This window comes from Falco peregrinus, chromosome 10, assembly GCF_023634155.1.
Source record: "Falco peregrinus isolate bFalPer1 chromosome 10, bFalPer1.pri, whole genome shotgun sequence".
Lineage (NCBI taxonomy): Eukaryota > Metazoa > Chordata > Aves > Falconiformes > Falconidae > Falco > Falco peregrinus.
The window spans coordinates 25,486,617-25,513,322 of record NC_073730.1 but is presented as its reverse complement, the minus strand read 5'-3'; the positions used below and the strand labels follow the sequence as shown (position 1 = coordinate 25,513,322).

Below are 26,706 nucleotides of genomic sequence, written 5' to 3'. Positions count from 1 at the left end.
AAGACCGAGCGCTACCGGGGCTTTTAGGGAAGAAAAGAAAAAAAAAAAAAACTAAGAGCCCGGCTGCGGGAGGGTGCGCAGCGGCCATCCCACCGGGCGCGGGGGCCGGCTCTGGGAATGCCGCTCCTTCGCACGCAGTTCTCAGGCGCTCGGTGCGCACAAGCCCGGGGGAGCAGGCAGGTGCATGCCCTGCGCTGCCGCCCCCCGAGGTCCCCGCCACCATTCCTGCCTCCCAAGGGCCCGCTCATCCCCATCCAGCCCCATCCGTGGGGCTGGCGTTTCAAGCCGCATCTTACAGACGGCCAGGACCGCATCGCCCTCGCCGTTAGCGCGGTGGGTGCCGCGCCGGGCTGGCCGGGCGGTGCCCGGTAAGCCGAGGGGCTGGTACCGGAGGCGCTCTGGGGCAGGCGGAGGGCGGGCAGCTGCCAGGTACCGCCGCTTCCCTGCCACAGTTATCTCCGGTAGCAAGGGCCGCCGTCCAGTCTGGCGGGCGAGGGGGCGGAGGGTGACGGCGGCGGGAGGCACCAGCCGTGCCGTGCCGTGCCGTGCCGTGCCCCCCGCGCTGGTGGCCGCCCCTTCACCGCTCGTCCCACCCGCCGGAGGCGCGACTCGAACCCGCGACCCGTCCGCGCCTTTCCCGGCCCCCGTGGGCGGCGCGCCTGGGCCTTTAAGCCCTGAGGGGGCGGTCCCGCGCCGCCCAATGGGAAGGCGGTTTGCTGGCAGGTGCAGGCGGCGGGGCCGGGAGCAGCCATGGCGCAGGCGGCGGTAGCGGGGCCGGGCGTGCCGCCGCGGGGCCGGCGGGGGAGCAGCGGCCGCGGCCCCGCGGAACGCCTGTAGCCGCGGCCGGGCCGCAGGCTGGCGAGCCGGGACGCGCTGGCGGCGGCCGCCGCGGCGGCGGCGGAGGAGGAGGGAGGCGGGAGCCAGCCGCCGGCCGTGCCGCCGCCGCCGCCCCACAAGAGGATGAAGAAGCGGAAGGAGCTGAACGCCCTCATCGGCCTGGCCGCCGACGGCCGCAGGAAGAAGCCCGCCAAGAAGGGCTCGGGCCACCGGCTGCTGCGCACCGAGCCACCCGCCTCCGACTCCGAGTCCAGCTCCGAGGAGGACGAGTTCGCGGGGGCGCGGGGCCGCTGCGGCAAGTGAGTCCCGGGCCCGGTCCTGCCGGCGCGGAGCCCCGTGCCCGCCTGCGGGCCCCGGCCCTGCCGCCGCGGGAGCCCTCGCCTCGGCGCCCGCCTGCGGGGCGAGCTGGGGGCGGCCGCGGGGCGCAGGGGGCTGCCAAGGAACCTGGGGCAGCCCCGAGGGTGTCGGGCCCAGCAGGTCGCCTGCCTGGGGGTGGAAACAGGTCTGAGCCGTCTCTGGCTTTTTTTTCGTTTCTTCTCGGCGTTTCTGTTGGGCGCTTACCGCAGCCGAAGCCCTTGGAGCAGCTCGGGGTCAGCTGCTTGAAGTGTTGAGCCGTTACCCGTGTGTGCTTGGCGTGGCACAGCCCTGTATCTGCGAGCTGGCGGAGGGCTGGTTTTCTCATGGATGTGATGTGCTTTTGCCAAAGAATAAACTTTTAAGTTAAAACAGCGTTACTAATGGGTCTCTAAGAATAACACAAAGTAGGTGGGGTTTTTTAAGAGAAACTCAGACTTTCACAGTTTAAGGTAATCTAGAAGGACTTGCCATCACATTATGGTAATACCCTTTCTTGAAGCCTGCTTTTCAAGCTACCAAGCAGATGTTCTTCACATAAGTTTATGTGAGCAGAACAGGAAATTTTAGTAAGGGAAACCTGACATCTGCTCTTAAGTATGCGAGTTGTGTCTCGTGAGGATAAACTGAACAGAGGGTGGTAGCCCTGATCTCACTGTATAGCCTTGTTTGTTCTTGGAAAACCTCTTTATTAGCTTTTCTCAGCCAAAATGTGTTCTGTTCCAGCACTGCTCTTTACTTCGGTAGAACAGCATTAAAATAAAACTTTTCTGTGTATTGTTGAATATTTGTAAGCTGTTCTTTTTGTTTTATCCAGAGGAGACTATCTACGATGCTGCAAGTTCTGTTACCCGTTGTGTGCATTTGTCATTCTTGCTGCTTGCGTGGTAGCATGTGTGGGCTTAGTCTGGATGCAGGTGGCTCTCAAGGAGGATCTTGATGCAATAAAGGAGAAGTTTCGAACTAGTAAGTGTAAATGTAACTACGCTATTTCAGATTTGCTTTGGGCAGTATGAAGAGCTTTAGTTGCCTACTTGCTTGTTCAAAGTTTGAAAGTACTGAATAGATGAACTGCCTCTGAATTGAGGAGTCCTCTGAAGCCAAAAACAGTAGGAGGCTGGGTGAATCTGAGGCAAATGTTATATATTCTTGCCTGCTCTACATCTTCTCAAGGGCAGGGGTGTTGGACTGGTTGGGCTTGTCGCTGCTTGTACCTACATTTCTAAAATTCCTGACTTTGGGAATGTTTTCTTCCAAAGAAAGACCCTATTTAAAAAGAAAAAGTTCTGATCAGCTCCATAAAAGCAGTCTAGGGGATTGTGATGCATCACTGAATGGAAAACAATGTTCTTTTCTTGAGCTCTTTTAAAAACTTCTAATACTTGCTATGGCATGACTGCAATTTGAATGTTGCTTCTGTATTGTGTTTTTTTCTTGGTATCCTCTGAATATTTATCTTCCTTGCATTGACCTGTTCTTGTCCAACTTTTTATGTTGTGTTGCTTATGGTGTGGAGTTACATCATGTTTAATACTTTGAAGTATGGCATTAAGGTGAAGCATTTTGCTTGTAGGTCTCAGGTTTTCCCTGTCTCTGTAAGATTTCAGTATTATAACTTCTATAGTGGTGAGGTATAACAAATCGTGAGATTTGCTTTCACTTGCTTGCTGTTCTCTATACCTCACCTATGGACACAAGATATGTTTTGGTGCATTATTTTAGTAGCATTTAAAATCCTGTATGTTGAAAAAGGCAAGGGTAAGCTGAGGAGCTATGTGTATGGAGTGGGAGAGAGTGAAGCTTAAGCATTCAGGTAGTCTGTAGTGGCTTCAGGAAGGCTAAGTAGGTAACATTTTGCCTGAGGAGCACCGCTGTTGACTGTGAGTTTTGTCCTTAACTTTGATCTTCATCTTAAAATTTTTGTGCCCAGGACATGAAGATGACCTTAAAAACAAGGCTGGTGAAATAAATTAAAAAATTACAGGAGACTGTTAGGGCTGGAGGTAAGCAGAGGGTTTGATTTGCTTGTGTGGTCTTGTGTGGTAAAAGAGGTATTGAGGAAATGTGTGTTTAATAAAAAAAAAAAAAAAGAAAAAAAAATTTGTTGCTGTTGTTGTTCAGGGCTTCCTGTTCAGGTGTTTCAACTTTGGTTGGTGAGGTGGGGAGTTGTCTGCTAGGGTGGAACCTGCTGGGTAGCTGGAAGAGTTGTTGATAGATTGGCATTCACCACTTATGGAGGATACCTTCAGTTACAGCCACTGCTTTGTGGCTGTGAGCGTACCGAACAGCCCTGCAGTAGCTGTTTCTCTGTTCTGGGTGAGCTGACTGCCGATTTTCATGGACTAGTCTGCTTCAAGAATGTACCGGCAGTAAATGTTTTGCACGATGACAACATTTGCTGGCTTTGGTGTAGTTAAGTTTCATTGTTCCTGTTCTACATAGGCTCTTTGTTAAAGCAGTTGTTCTCTCTTGAGCTTACTGTCTGACAATCACAGATGTGCTTGTTTTCTCCTTAATAGCTCTGATAGAAAAGCTGAGCATTTAATACTTTATCTAGTGATTAGGTAGTCTTGGGTTTCCCTGCCACTGTAATAGCATGCCTAGAAGCTGGATGGGAGTTTTATATTGAGGCACAGCATTAAAAACAACCACAGAAAAGCAGACAGCAAGAATAATGTGGTTCCAAAAGGTAACATTGTGCCTTGGTGAGATGCGTTGGTGGATGGAGAAACAAAGGCACGGGATCTCTCTGTCCTACAACAAGTTTGGAAGAAGAACCTTCCTCCTCTGAATCTTCATCCAGACCTTTTCTGCATAAGAGCAGATTGCCGTGGCGGTATTTGTTAATGATCTGCCATCCTTTGTACAAACTGAGTATGGTATGAGTGCTTTTTAAAAATAAGACATCTTTGCATCTAGTACGTCTGGGATAAGGGGAAGTCATTGTGGTGTTTCCCTTCAGTTGTTAGGAATGATGCAGAGAATGTGTATAGTACTTAACCTTCCTAGGACTGCAAAAAAATCCTAAGTGGAGTCTCACTGTACACAGTGAGAGTGGCAAAACAGCAAATAATTTTTCTACAAGAGCCTCCGAAAGATCAGGTTCAGCGTGAACTGCTTGTGTCACATGCACAGTTGGCTCCCGATCTGTTTTGGCTAAAATACCTTTCAAGGTCTTGCTGAACTGGAAGCGTGGTTTGGATCTTGGGTGGTCAATGCACGTTACTCTGTACTTAGAAATGACTTCTAGGACTTCCTTCAAGAAAAGCAAACTGGGTTTTTGAAGATGCACAGCCTTCCAGTTGTATGTATTTGGGTATCCACTCCACGGGCATGGAACCCTCCTGAAGGTGTCCCCTTTTGACTGGATGGGTCAGATATGGAAACTCGTTCTGGGAGCTGCCAGCTACCTATGACGTAGGTCCCACTGCTTTTGGCAGTCTGGTCAGAGCGATAGCAGTTTGTTACGGAGCATTCCAGTGCTGTGTAACAGGGCAGAGGTGCAGATCTTGGAGAACTCTGGAATCTCCATCTCAAAACTTCTGCTTATTTGTTTCCTGGACCTAGGGATTTAGGATTGCCTAGTGACGCTTGCAGCTAAACAGCTTAGTCACTGCAGATCTGGAGGAGCTGCATTTCTGAGGCTCACTTGAATTGGTTTGAACTGCATGTTTCCCCCTTCCTGTAGTATTAATTGCAGTAATAACTGACTTTGTCCAAGGACTTTGTTTACTGATTTGTTTACCAATAGACATTAGTGTGTAAACTTGTACTTTTTTTTTTTTCCCATTTGTCTTTGTCACACAGAACAACTATAATCACGTTAATCTCTTTGGAATTCACTTGGTCAGCAGCAGCCCCTTTGCAGGCTTGAAAAGGGCACTGAGGTTCCCTTCACGTGCCTCCTTTGCCCTGGTACTGTTGGCAGTTCTGATACACAGTCCCATTACTATTTCGTGTTCCTCTGTGAAAGCAGTGCAAAATAACTGCACTAAATAAAGACCTGCTGAGGCTTGCCAGAATGACCATACTATTGCAAAGTGGTAAATTTAGTACGGTCTCTCTGGGTTCTCTCTCATCAGTACTCTTAAAATAAAAAATTGCTCTCATTCTGAATGAACGCAATTCTGGATGGGTGATAAACTTGTATGTAGAAACTACATTTCCTTCTTTTGCTGCTGTAGTGTTGCTGCTTGTAATTTGTTTGCTGCTCTCAATGTTGTTTACCTGGAATTTTGGTTTTTTTTATTGTATTTTTTAATTTTTTTTTCATTTTTGTAGTGGAATCTAATCAAAAGACATCATTCCAAGAAATTCCTAAACTGAATGAAGATTTGGTGCAGAAGCAAAAGCAACTAGAACAAATAGAGACTGGAGAACTGGGGCTAAATAAAATTTGGATAAATATCACAGAGATCAATAAACAGGTGAGACAGATCAGTGCTTGGTTTTGAAAAATAAGAAAATATACAATTAAAATTTATTTTTACAGAAACTAATTTCAAGTGCAGTGCTGAGCTTTTATGACTTCTGTGATCATACACAACTTTCTTATTTTTGAAGTTAAAATGGAGTATAAGCCTTGTTATTAAAGAAGCAAAAAAAAGTTTGAGCATCCAGTTGGACTGGAGACTGATTGCAAAGAAGAGAAATTACACAACTGGTAGAAAGACTTCAGGCAGAACTTAAAAGAACCTGAGAACTGTGCAGTTCTTAATTTTCCTTCCAAATAATTGTGATGCTTATAATGAGAGATTTGACTTTTCAAATTTCTCAAGAATGTCTGCAGGTGTTTCATAAGCGTGGAAAAGAGTTACTTGAATCAGTGCGAGTTCATGTTGCTACAAATGAAGTCCTGGCATCTTGTGAGTATAAAATCTGCTAATACACACTCAGAATCTGAGCCGGTGTAAATCTTAGCTCTGTTTACATGGCTAGAACTAAGCCACTTAACAGAAAGCTGTTTCTTCAGCTCTGTATTAACTCATGCTTCAAACCAAGCATCCAGCAAAGGATCTTAGTGAAATTCTTGCCTCGGAGGGTAGAAGTTCAGAGCTGCTCACAGCTGGTGGTATTGAGAAGCGTGTTTGGGGAACCCTTCCTGACACTGGTGCTTTGTGTTTAATTTTTAAGAGTACCAAGATGCCTGCTCAGATTGGGTTTTCTTCAGTTTTATGCAGTGGTTAGGTGCTTAATGGGGCACATGAATATATTTAAAAATTTGACTTGCTTTCTTTGACATCTGACAGTATGCATTATGCACAGATATTTAGGCGCTTCATTGCGCTTTTAAAATTCTATCATATGCAACTGGATGTTGAAGATACTTGCACGTGGTTCTTGCAGGCCTTCAAGCTCAGGGTCTGGCAGCAGTCTGAGCTGACTCTTCTGGGAATCAAAATCTGTTTTTTTCCATGAACTATTGGGGTCTGCTGCTGGGAATTATTTCAGCCAATATTCACAGCTGTGGAACCGGAAACTGCACACTAGCAGATCAGCATTGGTCTAATGTAAAATTAGGATCTTGCCCCTTTCCTCAGCTTGGGAAACAACTTTTTTTAACCAGAAGAAAGTGGGATTATCTGCTCTATTTTTGTGTTGCCACATGTGAGAATAAATTATTTTTCTTTGTTTTGACTACTGATGGCTACAAATTGATCTTAAAGTGATAGTATTAGCAATTAATGACTGGCATGTAGTTGATTTTAATATATTTGACAATCTCTCAATTGGAATAAGTGATCTTGAAGACCTACTGAATAACTTGCTTTCTGGGTCAGAAAGCTGACAGAAATTTAACCAGCTGTGCCTGGATTGTCACTGTTCTACTTCTGTAGCAGGAAGTTTGGGTGATATGTACATCTTCTTTGCCTGTCACTCAGCTAGAGAAGTTGCGTGGCTTCGTTGGGATTGCCAGGCAGGTTTGATTGCTGAATACCGACGTGGATGACACTTTGCTCCACGTAAGGGCTTCTTGCACAATTTTTTAAATCTTTCTTGGGCAATGGCCTCTAAAGAGTGAATGAAAAATAGGCAGAAGGTACCTTATTGAAAAGGGGCTTCTATGGTTTTCATTCAGTTTAAAAAAAAATCATCTTCTGTTGCAAGAGGCAGAATATTTTTAATGTAGCCTAGGCAGGACTGCAAACCTAGAGATGGGTGTTTTGTGGGTGTGTACATATATAATTTTGTCTTGCCTTATGTTTTAATGTTACTCATTAAGTCATTAGTATTGGGAAAGGTCAGAATTGGGATTGCATTGACTAATTCTAAATATTTCTTTTTCGTTTTAGATATCACTATTGACCTCAACAGTAAATCATCTCAAAAACAACATAAAGTCTGCTTCTGATCTGATTTCTCTTCCTCTCACAGTAGAAAAACTTCAGAAGGCAAGTACTGTAAATGTGGCTATTGCTAAATGCATTCTGTGCTGTGAAGCTGCAGCTGGGCTTTTGGAGACAGCACTGACAACAGGAGTTACCTGAACTGCATGTGAGGAACGTTTGCTTCTCTTGTTTCTAAATTTGACTTCATATACTTGATGTTGTATGGTCCCGTGATAATGTACGGCAGGTAAAAAATGGGAAGGCCTTGTTTGTCCCTTTCTGGAGACACATTTTTTTGTATCGTGTTGTTATTTCTTTACCTTGGGGCTGATCTTTCTAGTTGCTTTCCTTCGGGTTGCTAGTCATAGTATCCTTTGACACTTGCAAAAAGTCTGTCTGCAGTTTTACAACTCTGCTTGCAAATAGGTGGTTTGTTGGCTTTTTTAATTGGAAGAGGAAATGGATTGCTTTCTGGAAAATTTCCTCATCTTGTGCAGTGAATGGTTCTACATCTGGCTCTGTGTTTACAGTTTTGTAGGGGTCAAACTTGGGAGCAGTGGGCCTGGAACACTTGTGTGGGAGCTTTCTTGGTGTTCACTACATGCACAGAAAAACGAATTGTACTGGGATGGGTTTCTGACAATTCCTTGAAAGATGGATCTTACTGGGTGACACAAACTTACTTCAAAAGTGACTTCTGTTAATATGGTGTCTTACCATGTGCCTTAGCTGAGCGTTCTTTACCAAAGAACTGTCCTGTTCATTCTGGTAAAAAGAATGGCTTGTTGAAACTTTCCCAGCTCTTCCATGGCAGTTCTGTTTGTTTAGCAGTAAGCATTTATATTGGGCTAACACCTAATGTCACTCCCATCTTTGTGGCTTTTATGGGTTTCCACTTCTCATTTCCTGTCCCTACAAAATTAATGTATAATCAACAAGCTAGTCATATGCAAAGCAATTAGTGTGGTTTGGCTGATCAGGCTGCTCGGATTTCTTTTTCTGGGAGGAGTACAAAGCTGTTTCCTAAGTCTCTAATTTGCTGTTATAAGCATGCTGGTTTTTCATTGTTATATCAGAAGTAAGTCTATGCAGTACCTAGTCTGGAACCTCCACCTACTTTATTTGTGTGTGTATGTGTATATATATATATAAAATAGTAAACATACAGAAACACCTTGTCACCTTGCTGCCTTCAGTACTGTCAGGATCAAGTGTTAGGCCAACAGGTTTCTCTTGCAAGGATCTCCTGAAGAGCAAGGCTTTTTTATTTTCAGATAAGTCCATCCTTACTCATGCTTCATGGATATCAAAGGTCTTGGGAATTTTGAGTTCTTTCCAGTCTCAGCTGTTGAGTCTAAGGAAGGTGTTACATGTGGCATCTGTTTCCACTGCTCTCTTGATGCTATCTTGCTTGCCTTTACGTTTTTGGTAGGTTGATAAAATAAAACAGAGCTGGGAGATATACTGCGAGGTGTTGAGTGTGGAAAAAGTATTTAGAAGTTTAAATACAGTATTTCTAATGGTTTGTATGTGTCATGTTAATGAAAAGCAATAGATTTCAAGACTTGGACTTTTTTGACTTCTGTGTGCCTGCTGTACTACCTCCTGTCACGCAGGAGAACTTCGGTGTGTGTAGGTGAGTAGCCTGGCTTTTGGTGAAGTCACGTGCTCAACTGTCCCTTGTATCCAGCTGGTTTTGAAATTACCTGCCTTGGAAGAAATAGTCTATCAGCAGTCCTGGCTCACTGGGCTGGCCCCAGTTGACTGGAGGTTAGCCACTGTGACGCCTTGCTACAAGAAGGGCCAGAAGGAAGGTCTGGGGAGCTACAGGCCTGCCAGCCTGACCTCTGTGCTGGGGAAGCTTATGGAGCAGATAACCCTGAGTGCTGTCACACAGCACGTACAGGACAACCAGGGGATCAGGCCCAGTCAGCATGGGTTTATGAAAGGCAGGTCCTTGGCTGACCTGATCTCCTTCTATGACAAAGTGACCTGCTGAGTCGATGAGGGAGAGGCTGTGGATGTTGTCTGCCTAGACTTTCGTGAAGCCTTTGACACAGTTTCCTGCAGCATTCTCCTGGGGAAACTGGCTGCTCATGGCTTGGACGAGTGTCCTGTTTGCTGGGTAAAAAGCTGGCTGCACAGCCGAGCCCAAAGGTGGTGGAGGATGGAGTTACATCCCGCTGGCAGCCGGTCACAAGGGGTGTTCCCCAGGGCTCAGTGCTGGGCCAGGCCCGTTAATGCCTTCATCGACGACCTGGGGGGGGATCGAGCGCACCCCCAGTCAGTTTGCGGACAGCACCAGGTTGGGTGGGAGTGTGGATCTGCTGGAGGGCAGGAGGCTCTGCAGAGGGATCTGGGCAGGCTGGACCGATGGGCCGAGGCCAGTGGTGTGAGGGTCTACAGGTCTCAGTGCCGGGTCCTGCGCTGGGGTCACACCAGCCCCACCAGTGCTACGGGCTGGGGCAGGGGGCTGGGACTGCCCGGTGGGAAAGGGCCTGGGGGGGCTGGTGGGCAGCCGCTGAACAGGAGCCAGCGGTGTGCCCAGGTGGCCAACAGCACCCTGGCTGGTATCCAAACCAGCGTGGCCAGCAGGACCAGGGCCGTGATTGTCCCCCTGCTGCACCTCGAATCCCGTGTCTGGGTTTGGGCCCCTCACTACAAGAGGGACGCTGAGGTGCTGGAGCGTGTCCAGGGACGGGCAGCGGGGCTGGTGAAGGTCTTAAGAGACCTTACAAGTCTTGTGAGGAGCAGCTGAGGGAACTGGGGCTGTTTGGCCTGGGGAAAAGGCGGCTGAGGGGAGACCTTATCGCTCGCTACAGCTCCCTGACGGGAGGCTGCAGCCAGGTGGGGGTCGGTCTCTTCTCCCATGTAACAAGCGACAGGACACGAGGAAATGGCCTCGAGTTGCACCAGGGGAGGTGTACATTGGATGTTGGGGGAAATGTCTTCACCGAAAGGGCTGTGAGGCACTGGAACAGGCTGTGTGGGGACGTGTTGGAGTCACCATCCCTGGAGGCATTTAAAAGGCCTGGAGATGTGGTGCTTGGGGACGTGGTTTGGTGGTGGACTTGGCAGTGCCAGGTTAATGGTTGGACTTGATGATCTTAAATGCCTTTTCCAAGCTGAACGATTTTATGATTCTGTGAAAAGGCTGCTATCTTTAGAAGAGAATTTTGGGTTTTTTAAGCCTTTTTCCAAGTAGGTACTGTTCTTGGAAATGGGGAGCTGCTTGCTGCTGTTGAGTCCTGAAGGATTACTGAGGGAATCCTGTTGGACAGTGTCCTGTGTTCAGACTGATGAAAGGTGCTAAGTGCGTCCTGAAGTCTTCCAGGGCAGAGACATTGCTTACTGAACCTGTGTTCAGACTTGTAAAATGAAGAGCTGGAGAAAGACTTGTATTCAAACAATATCCACACAGTCTGGATAGCTAGAGGGTCACTTCAGCCCCTTAAGAGCTTATAACAGGGTTATAGGAAAAGGCAATTTTTAGATGGGTTCTGTTTGTTTTAACAATTGAAGGAAGTATTACATATGGAATGAGAAGCATATGCTCTGTCCTGTTACTGTAACTTTCAGGAATGTTTGTGGATGGGCTAGCTGACAGTCTGACTCTGATGGGTGCTATGCTGTCAGCTGCTAGAACACCAATTTTCAGAACAGTAACTTTCTAAAGTTAGAGCTGGGAGTTGAGGAAGTTCACATAGGTGAAGGCAAGGGAGGCATGTGGTAGGAGCAGTCAGGAGCAAAGGAACTGTGTCAGAGCACATTGACTGTACCTGCAGAATTCACGAGGGCTTTTCTGATGCTTCAGATCTGTTCTTTCATTTTAAAAAAGGCAATACTTGTTCGAAAATTTAACCTGCGACCTTTAAGCAGACTAGTTTTGCAGCATATGTGTCTGATGGGTAGCCCTGGAAGGCAATTAAGGCAGGGTAAATCGGGTCATGTCAGCATACTTGTATTCAATACAAATACTCCCATGTAGAGAGGAGGCAAGATGTCTTCATACCAGGATTATTATTTTTTTAATTAATGCCAGAACATTTGTATTGTTTTGGAAGTGGGAGTAGCAAACTTGTAATTTTGGTTATCTAGTTCATATGATATAGAGTGTGTCTTTGCTTATTGGCCTGGAGGTGCGATGGGTATAATTCACAATTTTGTCTGCAAACAAAGTTCTGAATACTTCAAATTCACGTGCTAGTTTTTGTGGCAGTCTGCCTGCAGCTTCACTAACAAAACATTGTGTTTGGCAGATGGAAACTTTGGGACAGTGCAGTTTGAGGAAGGCTGAGATTTTTGTCATCTTCTTTATTCCAGACTGTAGCGAACATAGGTAGCACACTTACCAGTGTTTCTCATGATGTTGAAAATATCCAGACAGCTATTGAAGAATACAAGAAATCCATAGAAATACTCCAGAATGACGTGGTAAGAAAAAGTACTGAATTAACACTGCATTTTCACAGTTGACATGCCTAATATGAAGCAAATTTAAGAACTGTGTGGAGTTCTGCCTTATGCCTTTGAAATACTTTTGCAGTTTCGGTAGGTGCTGGTTGGTGCATTAATAAGCTAATCTTCTTATCCTTGTGTGGCATCTCCTGTATGGTACCAAGTGTGTATTTCTCTGGAACCAGAATTGTTGGTCTCTACTACACTTCCTATCCTGCAGATTTTTTGCTTCCTACTACACAGGTGTGGAGCCTTGGGAATCTCTGCTTCTGTGATGCAGGGCGCTGCTTCATGGTAGCTGTCGGCACTGTCTTAGGATCTGGGGATGGTGGAAGCGTTGAGATAGTTTGTTGGTTGAATTAAGGATGTGTATAGGGATGAAATTACTGACCGTCTTTACCAGAAACTACTCACTGTATTTATACTGACCTCTCTCTTGGAGTTAGCAAACTGAACCAATAATTAAATTTTTCATCTAAACTACAATACAGTATTACAGTATTACTTTAATAAGAACACTTGCAGATAAAATCTGAATTAGACACAATATAAAACTTGCTTCAGTAGGGGGTGCTACGAAAACATTGCAGATATGGTAGTGTGTATGGTAGCAGTGAAATGTGTATCATAATACTTCATTAAAGAGAGAAGAGATAATTAGGAGTGTTTAATTAAAATAAATTTGGACCTTATGTGTTTGAAAGAGAAAACTCTGCATTAGCCTTTTTAAAATACTGTATGCGCAACAGACATGAGTGACTATAATTGTAGCAAAACATCCTCAGCTGTAGCCTGCCACTGATTAAAAGCTGAGTTTTTTGGCTTTTTTACAGCCATTTTGTAACATAATTTTCTATTTCTTTCCTTAGAAGGAATTAAAACAGATACCTTCACTTCCCTCCACTGTTGTGCCAAGGACTGAGAGAAATCAGACAGAAAACTGCAAAAAGGTATTTTTCTCTCTTGCATAAAGAATATTGGTACAAATATCATGATATGTGAATTTGTGTTTTGCAGTACCATAGTGTGCAAGAAAGTAGGCGTTTTTATCAAGACAGTACAGATAGCATCCTTCAAAACAAAATATAAGTTTATTTTGCTGTAGTTTGTTCCTGTGTACGTGCAAACAGGAAAGTACCCTAGTCTGAGAGTGTCTTTTTTGTATTCTAACTGGGTGAGGAGTAAAAAGACTGAAGTGGATATCCAACAAATCTTAGGTGTACTTTGCTTATGTAAATGGAAATTAGTTAAAGGCTTTTTATGGAACAGATTTTATGGCAGGTACTCACCAATCCGAGCAAATTTGGGAGTGACACGTACTGAGTTACCCTCAATGTAATAAGGTGTGGAAAGTGGGGATTCAGCTACAAGGAAAAATGGTAACATATGTGGGTGTTTAGCTGAATGGGTTGGAATGGAATGACTGCATTTATTTACATTTAATGCAGTCAATATTTTCCTCAAAAATTAATCTTGTATATTAATATGCCTAATACCTGTTTTCCTGGGAAAAAAGTAGTTGATGTAGTTACTAAGCTTGCCCTGGAAATTAAGATGAATAGGCTTTCTGTGTTTGCTGGCACAGCTGAAGTGATTACATTGGCAACAAAGAGGTTAGCCCTGAGGAAGAATCTGAGTTTTAAAGTTTGAAAGCTGGAATAGCATTCTGGAAGCTTCCAGTTGGATGTTTTCAGTGGTGTTGGTGGAGAGCCAGTTTGAAGTCTGCCCAGTTAAACTGGGTCAGTCACCATGTTGTTAATAGCAAGAGTGCTGCAGAGGTTGAGTAAACTGACATGTGCTGGTTTTATATTTCACTATGTAGTCACTGCATGCAGCTTTGGAAGAGCTAAGTAATGCTGTAGTGGCGTACCAAAAGTTGAATGACATCAAGCTTCTAAACGTGGATTCAGCCATTGGTAACCTTAGCCGGAGGGTTATGCTGTTAGAAAACTCTCCTCTTGCTGTGAATAATCTGGACAAAAGAGAGAACTTGTCTACCAGTGCGGTAAGTATTTGATGACTAAGGTTGTCTACTCAGGCTAGTAGTTTCAGTACTTTCTATACACTACATAGATAACTTTTCAAACCTAACGAAAGAAAATGTCAAAATGAAACTTGAGACAGGTTGGAATTTATTCCATATTTCTGAACGGATAACCAACGTTGAGAGTAGCTCTGAAGTAGTGATTTCTTCTCTGCAGAATCTACAGAAGACTATCCCAAACGCTGTGACATCTAAGACTTGTATGACTGCTTGATGGGATGGGATTCACAAACCTCTAACTGTTTTAGGAAGGCGCTGTGGCAGGGTTTTTTGGAGGACCTAGGTGGGCCTCTGGATTGTCCTGCGATGCTTAAATGCTTAGAAAAAGATCCTTAACCAAAACATTAATATGTTCTGAAGTCCTTCCAGTACTTTCTTTATGCCATACTGGGGCCAGTCTCTGAGAACATGTTCTGTGTGTTTAGCAATAAGGAATATTCTGATGTTGCTGTGGTAAATTACATAAACTACTGTCTTCATGTTCATTCTAGCACGTATTTGTCCTGTTTTTTCCTGCTTCATGCCTGCCAAATTTGAAGGAAAGAAATTACATTGTAGAAAATAAGTACATGAATGAACTCTGCTCTCCTCTGTTTTTCCTGCAGGGGAATGATGCAACTACCTCTCCAAAAATGGAAAATGAAGATCAACTAGATAATGAAACTCATTCAAATAAAGAACTGAAGGTAAAGTAAGGAAACACAAATTACACTGGATTAGTAGAGCATTTTGTTGTCTTCATAGTCATGTTTTAAATGTGACTTAATTGAGGAAAGATCTGCAAACAGGCTAATCTGATCAAGTTTCTTTTAAAACAAAGGCCAGAGTAGAAGGACAGCTTATCCACCCCATTTTGGGGACAGGAAGCTAATTAGGATGGAAGAAAAGTTGTAATAGTATTGCTGTTCTGACTACATCTGGGATAGCATAGCAGGGCTGCCGTAATATCCTTCCCGTGGAGCTGAAAGAATCCTGGGAGGTTCAGACCTCGGTCCGGCAGAACAGGGAACTCTGGCAGCCAGCTCATTTGTGTACTCATTGCCATGCGCTCAGCAAAACTAGCCCAGCCATTGTGGGTTCACACTGCAAATGAGGTTGCAGCATTTATCCCAGGAAAGTTTTCAAACCTGGATGACTTAGAGAACCTTTGCGCTAGCGGAGCCTAGGAATTGATGAAAGGCTACCTCTCGGTAATGATCTGTTGACTGGCTGTGAGCGTGTTTAACAGACTGACTGAATGGCCACACTGTGGGCTGGGGATAAGAGGCAGTGCTGCTGAGTTCTTAGTGTCCCATATTCTGGAAAGAAGGCAGGTGAGTGAACTGGCTGCACTGTCAGTTCTAGGTTTGAATCGATGTGAACTCAGCCTGTCATCTGGAACCTACTCACAAAAAGAGCAAAAGAGCTCCAGATTAAAAAATGGGGTGTTTTTACTTTGACAGAGATACAGTGAGTCCCGCACCAAGGTAGTCAGTACTACAGGCAAACGTTTCAAACAATTATGCATTCAATTAATGTATAGATGTTTGCTCTAAGTATGTTTGACTGTTCTATATTATGATTTTTCAGTCTTGCTCATTTGTGTAAGAAATACAGAAACTAAATGTCAGATTCTTTTGAAATCAGTGCCTGCTAAATAGTTTTCTGGTAGAGGTACTGATTCTGTTGTTTTCTTACAGGCCATGTGAATTTATTCCTTACATCTTTCCATAGATTTCTTAAAAATTATTATTTAATTTATTCATTTTAAAATCTTGTTTAGCGTTGTAAACTTTGATCAGCCTGGCGACCTCCCCAAGTACTTAGAAATTTTAAATTACTACTTTTCCTGATCTCCATCTGCTGAAGGGGTGCTTTTTAAGAAATTTTTTCCTATGTATGCAGGAAACAGGGACTAGAGATTCTCAGGTATCAATACTAAGAGAGAAGCTTCAACTGCTTGGTGTTCTCACAGGCAAGCCAGAAAACGACAGATCTATTGAGACATCAAAGAATGGTAAGAATTGTCATGTAATAGTAATCCATAAACCTGAAAGTTCCCTTGTCATTTCAAAGAATAACTGGTGAAGGTGCATAATTTAGTCTGTTCCTTAAGACTTTGTGAAGATTATTTCTGTTGAAGTGGTCAGAAACTGATGGCTCTAAAACAGAAAACTATATATAGTCCAGTTTGAAGGTGACTTTGCCTGTGTATAGCAGGATTCACATGCATCAGTAGCTTGTATTTGAAGACATACAGTGATTAATCTGTTGGAATTTATACCCAGTAACATGTATTTTTGCTTTTTCAAAATCTAAGTGTAATGTAGAGGAAAGGTCTGCCTCTGTGCTGACTTGTCTCAGTTCTGCACTTTTGCTGTATATATTCAGGTAGTGCCGAAGATAAGATTTGAAATACCTCATTACACTAGAACTGTGCTTGTTGTTAATTTGCAAAGCAGCAGCTTGGAAGTTTAGACCTTGCTGTTAGGGAAGACAGATACCTCCACTGACTAAGTGAAAACAACCCAGGTGGGCAGATGTCATTTGCTTAATAAAGCTTGTTCAGCACTTTCAGACTGGGAAGGAGAAAGTGTTTCCAAGTCATTCTTTGTATGGGGTTTACAATTATACATCTAGTACAGCATGAAAGATTAAAGCTATGTAACTATCCAAAAAAGTTTCCTTCTATTCTTCCAGTTACTAGTGAAAGGCGACAACACTGCTGTATTCTGAAATTATTTTGCATCTGTGATGAAAAAAAATAAATCAGTTATATCACATTTTTTGTTTTGCTAACTGCAATTCTGTGGAATTAGTAAGACTAATAGAAATTGTTTTGTAACAGTTGAAAGTAGTCTGAGTACTACAGCAAAGCCCACAGACCTTTCAAGGCTGGCTTCAAGGTCAGCTGATGGCAACACAGAGGGTAATGGACAGCTGAGACATCTGTCCTTACCAGGAATTTCCAGCATCAAAGGTATGTCCTTTCTAGGCTGACCTCTTCTTTTTCTGAATATTTCATATAAATGTTTAGGAGATAAATATAACTAGGACTATGGCAGTGCGGCTGGGCATTCTGGGAGAACTGAGGTCAATTTTAAAAGCTGGAGAACTACAGATTTAAAAAAAAAAGTAGTAATTAAAAAACCCCAAAAACAAAACTAAAAGGAAAGAGTAGCATGTAAAAGAAAAGAAACTGGGATTTAAACAGGAGTGTGCATTATAAGAGAATTATGATTGTTTTGAGTGCCAAAGTATTACACCAAGCGCCCCAGAGACTGGGGGAGAAGTCAAGGGCAGAATTAGGCTGCTGAAGGAAAGTGAAGTAGGTATAAGTGTCTATATTTTGGAAGGGGGTGTGTGTTTTTTTTTTTTTAAGGGAACACTGCCTGGTCAAATGAATGGTTTCTGGATCTTGCTGTTCAGTCTCTTCAGCTACTGAAAGGGCAATGCTTTGCATCAGGAAATGAATAGACACTTTTCCCTTTATGTCATCTGTGCTGTTGGCATAGCAACAGTCATTCAGAGCTTGCTTTTGTGGAGGATAACTGCATCTGTATGCAGTTAGTGGTTGTAGAATGGGGTATTAGTTGAGAACAGAGATAGGGGTTACTTTTTTAATGTAATTTAATCCAGAGATGTTCATGCTTTTTTTTTTTTCCCCTCTCCTAAATTGTTACTGACAGCTTGTGACAACGCAGAAGGCAAACTCCATACTTGAGCATGCTTTATTTAATTACTAGGTAGTAAGACACAGTGCAGTAAAACTGGAAGAGCAGCTTATAGGATATTCCTGTGTATTTAAAGGATCTACTTTTCAATCCTTGTTCCTTTTGCAGATCTTCAGAATTTGTTTGAAAAAGCAACTGAAGATGCTGATGGAAAACTGTCGCATGAAGATCTTCAAAAGCTGCTTGGCTCTACAGCTGAAGAGTCACAGAGCTTTAAGAAATTTGACATAGATGGAGATGAGAAATACTCATTACAAGAACTGAGATTAGCATTAGGTGTATAGGATATATGTTTAGAAGGGTGATGCTGATGGATGCTACTGTAGCTAAAGGAAACTACGGGACATGAAAAACTTATGTCTGCACTTTCCCAGTGTTTTACTGATCTTTGGAGCTAAATTACTGTACACATTGCCACCTCTTTTTTCATCTGCAGTTATTGAAAAGAAATTTACAAATTTCTATGTTGATAGGACATAATATTGGGACTGTGTTAAAATCCAGAAAATTCCCAAACTTGGAAACATTTTCCTCTCATTCTTTCCTTCTTAAGGGAGTCTTTGTTTTTAATTTAAAATGTGTACATACTAAAATAAAACTATGGTTTTATATTTCACTGAAATTTGCCTTAAATTAGAGAGCTGCACTTTAGGGTAGAAGGAAATCTGTCTTGTAAAGATGGGCTACTTCTGCTTGTATATATTTGAAATAGAGTAAATTATGCATATTTAAGGGGAAGTTTGTGTCAGGGGCTGTGTTGGTAGTAAGCTGTTTATCATGAGAGATGAAGCCTAAAAGGGGTGGTTAAGAATTTCAGCTAAATTTCTAACTTTGACTGAGTATAAGCGTGAATGAGTTTGGACTCGATCAGAAGAAAGCAGGAGTAGTAAAACATGCCCATCTATAGCAGGATTTATTTTTAGAGGGAACAGTTGAAAGTGTTTTTATATCATGAGCCTATAGGAGCAATTACCTCCCAAGTGCTTGGGCTTTCACTTCAGCATTCTTTGAGCTTTGCTGTATTGTGTACAGATTACATTTTGTGAGATGAGCCTATCTGTTTTTTTTTTTTTAAAGTAAGTACTGAATAACTTTTAACAGATGCTTATGAGGTAAAAGTCCACAGTGCAGCCTGCTGAGCAACACCTGAATCGTTCATGCCTTGGGTACAGTCAGCTGCGTGCTGACGGTCTCACTGACTGGGCACTAGAGATGTTTGAACAGGGTTGCTGATGCTGCTGGTTTTTTCCGTCCACTGTTTGGGCCACTCTGAAGTGTCCTGAGTAAAGCTCCTGGTCACTAGAAGTGCGAGCAGGCAGGAAAGGCCCAGAGTAGACTTGGGGGCTGTTTCCCGTCTAATGTGAACGTGAACACTTCTTGGTGCCTTTACCTTTGGTGTTCTTGTCAACAGGAAGGTATAAAAGCAGTGCAGGAGTGTGCAATCACATCGGTATTCTCTGCTGACATGTGCTTTGTAAGGGAGGTTTCCTTACTACAGAGGAACCTCAGGGTTTGATTATGCCAGTAGATCTAAACGCGGAGTGTGTTTATAACCTTCTGGACCACAGAATGTTACTTTTGCAGAAGGGATTCTCTTGCAGGCTAAATCAGGGCCTAGTTGAATGATTTTGCTCAGAAATATCACTGATCTTGTTGGGAGTATTTTGCATGATTAGTGAACTGAAGTTGCCTGCCTCATCGAAACATCAGTTTATGTGGAAGTCAGTTCATAATTGTTGACTTTTATATAACTTTAGACTGGATGTTTTCTGAATAATTGTATTCTGGAAGTATTGAATCAGTGAAGGAATGTACAAAACAGAACCCTGTTACCCATTGCCCAGGCTTCTTTCACTGTTGCTCTTCTATCCTGTTTGGGTAATGCAGATGTGACCCAATACAGAAATGCTTTTGCTGTGATGCTGAGAACACAGTGTTTAAAAACAAAGCAAAACCAACCAACCTTGGCTTTTGAGAGGACAAGAAGCCAACACTTGCTTCTTGCTGCTTCCCACGCCCTTTTATACACTACTGTATAATTCCTTAACCAAATAAAAAAAAACCTAGCAATAAAATGTAACCATTCTGGTATTTTATTTGTACATATACTGTATCATAGCCATATGCCAGAGTTCGCAAAATATTTTTGGAAGTTTGATTTGTATGGACTTTAACTTACCTTAAAAATTGAAGGGATTGTTGTATCGCCACGTGAATCTGAGTGTTTTGTTTTGTTGCAGTCTGCTTTACTTTTAGAAGGTTCTTCAACAGCAATAGTGAAACTGTCAGCCGGAGCCAGCGTGTGCTGTGCCATCTGCCTGTGGCCAAGGTCAGTGTGGTCACTGTGGTCATTAATGGGCACTGGGGCACAGCTGGCCAGGGGTGCTGCTGAACTTGCATGTTGACTGTAGTCGATCGCTAATTGCTGTAGTCACTGCTGTTACAGGATGCACTTGTGCTCATCAATTTAACGAAAGCCGCTCAGCCCGGAGTGCAATGGTCGCTTTTGTTTGGCTTAGGGCAGCAGTGTGCTGGGGGGGGGCACCTGTCCCCAGCTGGCTGCTTCTGTCCCCATGAGTTTAATGCTATGCTGCTGGTCTCCATGCTTCCCCAGCCCTGCTGCGGGGGCTTGGCCGGCCTCCCCGTGCTTTATTCACGCTGCAGATGTTGGAGGGCATAAAGGCCATTGGCCTAAGTAAATGCTTGCCCAGATACGTGCTGTGGCTCATGCCAACAGGCCGTGGCTTTCCAGAGGGCGGCTGGAAGGCAGCCTGAGGGCGCTGGTTGCCCGCTGGTTGCCCGCTGGTTGCCCGCTGGTTGCCCGCTGGTTGCCCGCTGGTTGCCCGCTGGTTGCCCGCTGGTTGCCCGCTGGTTGCCCGCTGGTTGCCCGCTGGTTGCCCGCTGGTTGCCCGCTGGTTGCCCGCTGGTTGCCCGCTGGTTGCCCGCTGGTTGCCCGCTGGTTCGGGGGCGGGCCCTCGAGAAACAGGCCATGGCTGAAAGGAAAGGGAGCGTGGGGACAGCGCTGTACCGTTTTCAGTTCCGGAGCTCCGCAGGCAGCTGTGCGGGGCGCGCATCGTGCTTCCCTGCCCCGCCGGGTCTGAGCCGCGGAACCCCGCGCTTTTGATCATGTAACGCGACTTTTTTAATTTCTCTAAATAAAAGTTCCTTTCCCAGTCTGCGCCTCCGGCCGCTTCCTTACGGGGGCGGAACGGCGGGGCGGGGCGGCGCGGCGGGCGGAGCGCTGAGGCGGACGGACCGCGGCGGGCGGAGCGCTGAGCCGGACGGACCGCGGCGGGGCGGGCGCCATGGCGGGGCCGCTGCTGCAGGCCTGGGGGCGGGGGGCGGCCCTGCGGAGCCGCGCCGCTCTCCGTCCGCTGGGGCTGCTGGCCCCGCCGTGTCGGGAGCTGGCGGGGCCGGGGGAGGCGGCGCTGGAGGAGAACCCCTTCTACGGGAAGTACCGGCACAAGATCCAGGAGCTGCGGAGGTGCGGGGTCCCGGGCCTTGGGGGGGGGCGGCGGGGCCCTGGGGGGAGGGAGGGGTCCAGCAGGGCCTGGGATGTGGGGGGAGCTGCCTTTTGGGCAGAGGGGGTGCCGGGGAGCTGGGCTTTTTTGGGGTGGCGCGAGGTCATTTGTAGCTTCCCACGCTCACGAGAAAATTAATCCATTTGGGCCAGATGCTGCCTTGAAATTCACGTGTAGTTGGCACCAAGGCATCTCCCAACATGATCAGCTTGAGGGAGTTTTACTGACTGGGCTGAGAACGTGAATCGGTATCACAGCAAACATTTTAAAAGGCTAAGTGGCGTTCATCACCCAGTATTCTTAATAGTTCCTTTCCCGATTCAGATCCAGTCCAGATGTGTTTGAATCCCGTATGGAAAAAAGACATGAAGTGAAAAAGCAGCCCGTGGGATATTCCAGTCAAGGAGAATTTGTCAGATGCATGGAGGAAAAGGCAAGGCCAGTTTTCTTTGTAATTCACATATATTAAAGCTCTAATGGCATTGGTATAGGATCAGCATAATGCTACAATCACAGTGTTCCTGTCAGTAAGGAGCCTCAGAATTTTACACTCTGGTGGCTAGAAGTATTGTTCTGTATTCCAGTGTAGTATTTGCTTTTTTTTAGAGTGTGAATTCTGTGCTTGATGCCTTAAGTGTTTAATTAGTTCCAGATTAGTTTGGCTAGATGGAGTGACGTGATCTCACATCTGTCACTTTTTAGTGAGAGCAAGAGAAATGTTCAATAATACTGGATCCAAAATGCTTAATGATTTGCTTTTAACTAATCCTTTTTGGCCTTGAAATTTGTAAGTCATATGAAGTTACTCATCTTCTTATTTACTTCTCCAAATCAATCATTTATTTTATTAGAAATGCACTGCAGTGATCTTCAAGTATCTTAAACTTGAGCTCCTGCTCAGGATATTTTCGTCAGCAGGCATTTTATGCGTGGCAGGGAAGCCAAATAAATTGTATTAAAGCATCAGCTATTAAAAACTAAAGAAGAATGTTTTCTTCCAGGCAGATGGCTTGGGCACAAAGGCATCAAAGGGAGGATTCACAAAGGATAAGGTAAGGGAAACAAACCTAAGTGTTAGGAAAGGACGTACTGTCAAATCAAGGACGTAGATTAATTTGTATTGCTACCATCAGTGCTTCAGCCAAGAGCTTCTTGTCATAAAGCTGACGTTCCTTATGCTGCACCTGAGCATAAGATTTTAATTTACTGTTGGGATTGTATTCAGTTTTAAAGCTCCGGGCATTCTGGGTTTTTATTATCCTGTCCTTTCTCTCTAACACCCTGGAAGTTCCTACTAGTGAGGGGATCTGTACTGAATATTCGCAGTAATAAATGGAAAGGGTTAAGCCGCCTTTACATCACACAAATATATTTCCAAAGATCAACCATCAGAGGGACAAGAAAATGGTGTTATTCTCTTTCACGTTCTTGGCAAAGTTGCGGTGTAAATCTGCCAACGAAGCATGTGTCTGAGATGGCTGAAGGCAAAAGGCTGCAGCACGTCTTGCAGCTTCAGTAGAGATCTGCACAACTGGAGCAAAATGCGTTCTGTGTCCTGAAAGAATCTTCTATTCTGCATTAATATGTGAATCCAGTCCTCACTGTGTTACTGTATGGGATTTACTAGTTTCTTTAGCAATTAAGATGACTAAGTCACCCTGTAAATTGAATTAAGTTCCTCTAGCTTGATTTTGTTGTCTGTAATTACATCTATTCATTCTGGTTTTTCATTTGAATCAGAGAACTGTCATCGTGCCAAATTCCTTACGCTTTCTCTTGCAGACACTTGATTCAATTCTTAATGTTGAGATGGTGAAAGAAAAATCAGCGGAGGAGATAAAACAGGTGATGGATTTAAATGGAATAAAGTTTGCTCTACATCTGTGCTTAATAGGATTCTATATGTAAGAACAGAAACTTTACTTTGACTGAAAAATAAAACACAGCTATGGATGTATATTTATAAAAAGCATATTCACATGCATATCAATAGTAGGAGGTAAAGTTCTTTCCATATAGGTAAGTCCACCTAGGATGTACTCACTTGATAATTAATACATCTGGACTTGATCATTCAAAAACTGTCTCTACTGTAATTCTTATCGTTGCCACTTAGTGTGTAGCAGTTGAATTGGCATTAGCAAGCTCCTGTCAGGTTTGGAGCCAGGTGAAGGGAAATCCTAGCAGTAGCTCATATAGATTATGCTGCATCTGTCTTGCAGGAGTAAAACCAAAGCTTTTGCTACCTTGTACCTTTGTTTGCATTATCTGTTGTTCAGGAGCCTGTATACTCGTACTGAAGTTGGTTAGGGTAAGAAGATTGTGGGTGGGTCTGTTTGAAGAACGGTGTGAATTGAGTTATTCTTTCTGAAGTTGGCTGGGCTTTGCACTGTATTCCCTTTTTTCCAGTTATAAGTCACATCTCTTGCACATTTCTGAGTGCTTGAATTGGATCTGCTGGGGGTTTTTTTTTCCTTCTCAGACTGTATGCCAAGAAACTTTGTGGGCATGATCAGTTAAGGGGAGCAGCACATATGAAGGAGCTTTCTGGCATGACTTAGAGAGCAGAAACCTAGCTGCTTTCCTGATAGCGTGAGAACGTTATAGAAGCAGTCACATGCTCTGCAGGGGATGGTGTGTGACCAGTTATAGCAAGGAGTGGATCTGATGAGTCGTGAGTTTCCTTCGAGTTCCTCTATCTTGGTTTCATTGATGAAACATTTTACTGACCATCCTTGTTAGTTGTGTGGGACTGGGGAAGAGCCACTGAAAAAGTCCTGAACTATGGGCTTTTACCTGTGCTCGTCCATTTATTAAGGACTTTGAGCTTTTGCCATCCTGCTGTGGTGAAGGAAAAGACTGAAAACACAGAGGAGCGTTGTGCGAAATCATGTCTTCTGTTGAAAATATTTTGTATGTTCTTTATTAAGAAAACCCCCCAAATTAAAACCTTCTAGGAAACATTAGCGTGATTGTTGGGAAAACTGTAAGAAGCATTTCTGATGGCTGGTGAATCTTGAGCCATCTCTGAGCCCACTGCTCTTTTGTATCTAGCTGAAATCTGTCATTTGGTACAAGTACTCTGGAACCTTAGGAGAAGTGTGTTGCATTAGCAGGAAACTCAGACTTGATTGAAATATGACTTCTCAAAGTGCCTACAAAGGTTAGTTTACAAATGGAATTAATCTTAAAGCATTTAATATCACTGCTAGGTGCTTGATTTTAACAGTATCTCACCTCCTTTGTTTCCTACAGATTTGGAATCAGTATTTTTCTGCAAAAGATACAGTTTATGCTGTCATTCCTGTAAGTAGTTCACCTGTAGTTACCTGCTTGAAAGGCCACTGTGCAAAGTTTTCCTTTCTAACTGTGATTCTGTTGCTTTTAAAAGCAGTCATGGAAGGAAAATGAGGTTCCAAGAACAAACTTTCTTTCCGGACTGAGTGATTTCATTGCCCCAAATAAGGGCTTTTGTTTCCAAAAATGTGTATGCTTTTTTTTTCTCACTTACGTCAGTCTCAGTAAAGCTAGTACTTTTTTCTGCACACCTGGCTTGAATTCCCAGGCATTTTTTATTATTAGTATCCAATACTGTTCACAGGGCCCTAGTATCTCTAAGATAGCATTTGTATTTTCACACCATTTTTTCTCAGAGTTGCTTGTTTCTTTCCCCTCTTCCCTGCAGCAAGGACAGCTGACTCAAGTTTAATATGGCAGTACTAGAGCACTTGCCTAATAACTTGCACGTGGCTAATCACTTGTGACTTACTTTCGTAGTAAAATTATTGGCAGCACTGCCTTCCATTGAGCTTGCATGGTGCTTCCTGTGATAAGATCATATTTCTTATTCCTGATAACTTTACCAGATATAAATTGTTGTTAATCTGCGTTAGGCTGCAGGAATTTTTTTCACTTTGGGGATTTCTTTTTATTCTTTGCTTCAGAGTTTCTCGGCAATCGTGATCTCTTAAATCTGTCTTTTCACAGCTGGGCACGAACTGTGTGTTCCTTGAGTTCTTGAAACCTCATTTAGATCTGGGGTCTGATTTGCAATTGTATTTGGCCCTTGGAGCTGCAACTGAAGTCAGCGGGAGGCTGTATTCTAAATGTATGAAGTGCTGTATGCTCTGAAACTGGCAACGTGGGATTTGAAGTCAGGCAGCTTTGTGTTTCAGTTTTCCCAACATGTGGATGTTGTGAAAATAGTTGGAACTGCACATTTACTGTAGCAGAGGGCCAAAGCCAGGGACTCCAGTTAACATGGTATAGGTCTTCCGTTAGTGGGGCTGGCACTGTTCTTCGGTGCACTGGTCTGGGGAGCTTTGGAAGTTTTTAGGGCTTTAATGCAAACCAGATGCCAGGCACATTAGGAAGTACTTCAGGGTGTCACTGGGGGGAAAAAAAACCCCTCTGTCTTTTGCCAGAAGCTTTTTGTTGGTTGGAAGAAAGTCCTCACATAATTCTCAAGTGCTCAAAAGCACACATGGAGGAATTCCGTGTTGATGAATGGCATATGTTTTCTTTCCTGAACACCTTAAAGCAGGTATTAATGTATGGTGCTGGGAAGAGAAGAGCAGGCAAAAGATCTGGGGGAATGCAGAGAACATGTGAATGAGATTTGCCAGGTTTCATCAGGGTTGACCAAATAACATTTGTGGTTTTCATATAAAACAAAGCAGTATGTTGTCTGAGAAAATATCTATTCTGTATTTTAATTCTGTATTTTAATACTGAAGAACAGATCGCTGTGATGTAAAATCCACAATTTGAGGCCAGGGATGTGTTGTCTCGCTCAACTGTTGATACCACATGGTGCAGTGGAACTGCTACTGAAAGAGGACATAATGAAAGCCTGAGGTGTGGGCCCCCCACCTCCAAGGAATAAAGCTTTGGATCCAAGGAGTTTGCTGCTGCATCCTAGAGACAGCATTGTTAAAATGGGATACGATGACATTTAGGTAACTAAAACCTAAATACAGGTTTCCACACACTCATTGTTAGCTGTTCCCACAGCGAGACCTTCTGTAGGTGGAAGTTGTACCCTGTAAAGGTTAATGAGATGATTCTGAATAACTGTGCCTCCATGTTTGTGTTACAAAAATTGGATTTCTCTTTTTCCTTCCCTAAAGGCAGAGAAGTTTGATTTAATATGGAAAAGAGCCCAGAAATGTCCATCGGTACGTATGGCAGAGACTCATGCTGTGCGGATGTATAGCTGTAATGCATTTCTCCTCTCTAAAGCCAAATTTGTAAGCTTTTGACCCTCCTGTGTTCAGACTTACTGTATCAGCTTGATTAGTAAAATCCAGGTGTTCAAATGCTTGTCTTAGCATCAGATAAAAGCAATGGCTATTCACCTGTGTTAGTTTGATCTAGTGATCAGATATCTAGGTGCATGAGATGTAGGTTTCAGAAAATGAGAGCACAGAATCAGAATCTCCCAGGGAATG

At 43.9% G+C, this 26,706-nt stretch overlaps 2 protein-coding genes across 6 annotated transcripts in view; both read left to right on the top strand.

The window, feature by feature from the left end:
* Nucleotides 1–720: 720 nt before the first annotated feature.
* On the top strand, nucleotides 721–18,803 carry EFCAB14 (EF-hand calcium binding domain 14). 5 transcript variants are annotated; one of them, XM_055814983.1, is made up of 12 exons: nucleotides 722–1,136; nucleotides 2,009–2,157; nucleotides 5,473–5,618; nucleotides 5,970–6,056; nucleotides 7,485–7,583; nucleotides 11,844–11,954; nucleotides 12,848–12,928; nucleotides 13,801–13,983; nucleotides 14,628–14,708; nucleotides 15,907–16,018; nucleotides 16,850–16,981; nucleotides 17,844–18,803. In XM_055814983.1, exons 1-12 carry the CDS (start codon nucleotides 961–963, stop codon nucleotides 18,017–18,019), a joined length of 1,533 nt encoding a protein of 510 aa, XP_055670958.1. In that variant the 5' UTR covers nucleotides 722–960; the 3' UTR covers nucleotides 18,020–18,803. The 5 variants fall into 5 exon arrangements, with proteins under 5 accessions (XP_055670960.1, XP_055670961.1, XP_055670958.1 ...); XM_055814985.1 differs by lacking the exon at nucleotides 11,844–11,954 and having other exon boundaries at nucleotides 721–1,136; XM_055814986.1 differs by lacking the exon at nucleotides 16,850–16,981 and having other exon boundaries at nucleotides 721–1,136.
* A 2,194-nt stretch (nucleotides 18,804–20,997) lies between these two features.
* The window catches only part of ATPAF1 (ATP synthase mitochondrial F1 complex assembly factor 1), a 35,454-nt gene continuing 29,745 nt past the window's right edge, over nucleotides 20,998–26,706 (top strand). Inside the window, exons 1-6 of the mRNA XM_055814992.1 lie at nucleotides 20,998–21,219; nucleotides 21,581–21,689; nucleotides 22,258–22,308; nucleotides 23,039–23,101; nucleotides 24,512–24,562; nucleotides 26,386–26,433. Coding sequence (XP_055670967.1) covers nucleotides 21,041–21,219; nucleotides 21,581–21,689; nucleotides 22,258–22,308; nucleotides 23,039–23,101; nucleotides 24,512–24,562; nucleotides 26,386–26,433 — 501 coding nt within the window. The 5' untranslated portion in view covers nucleotides 20,998–21,040. The remainder of the gene's footprint in view (nucleotides 21,220–21,580; nucleotides 21,690–22,257; nucleotides 22,309–23,038; nucleotides 23,102–24,511; nucleotides 24,563–26,385; nucleotides 26,434–26,706) is intronic.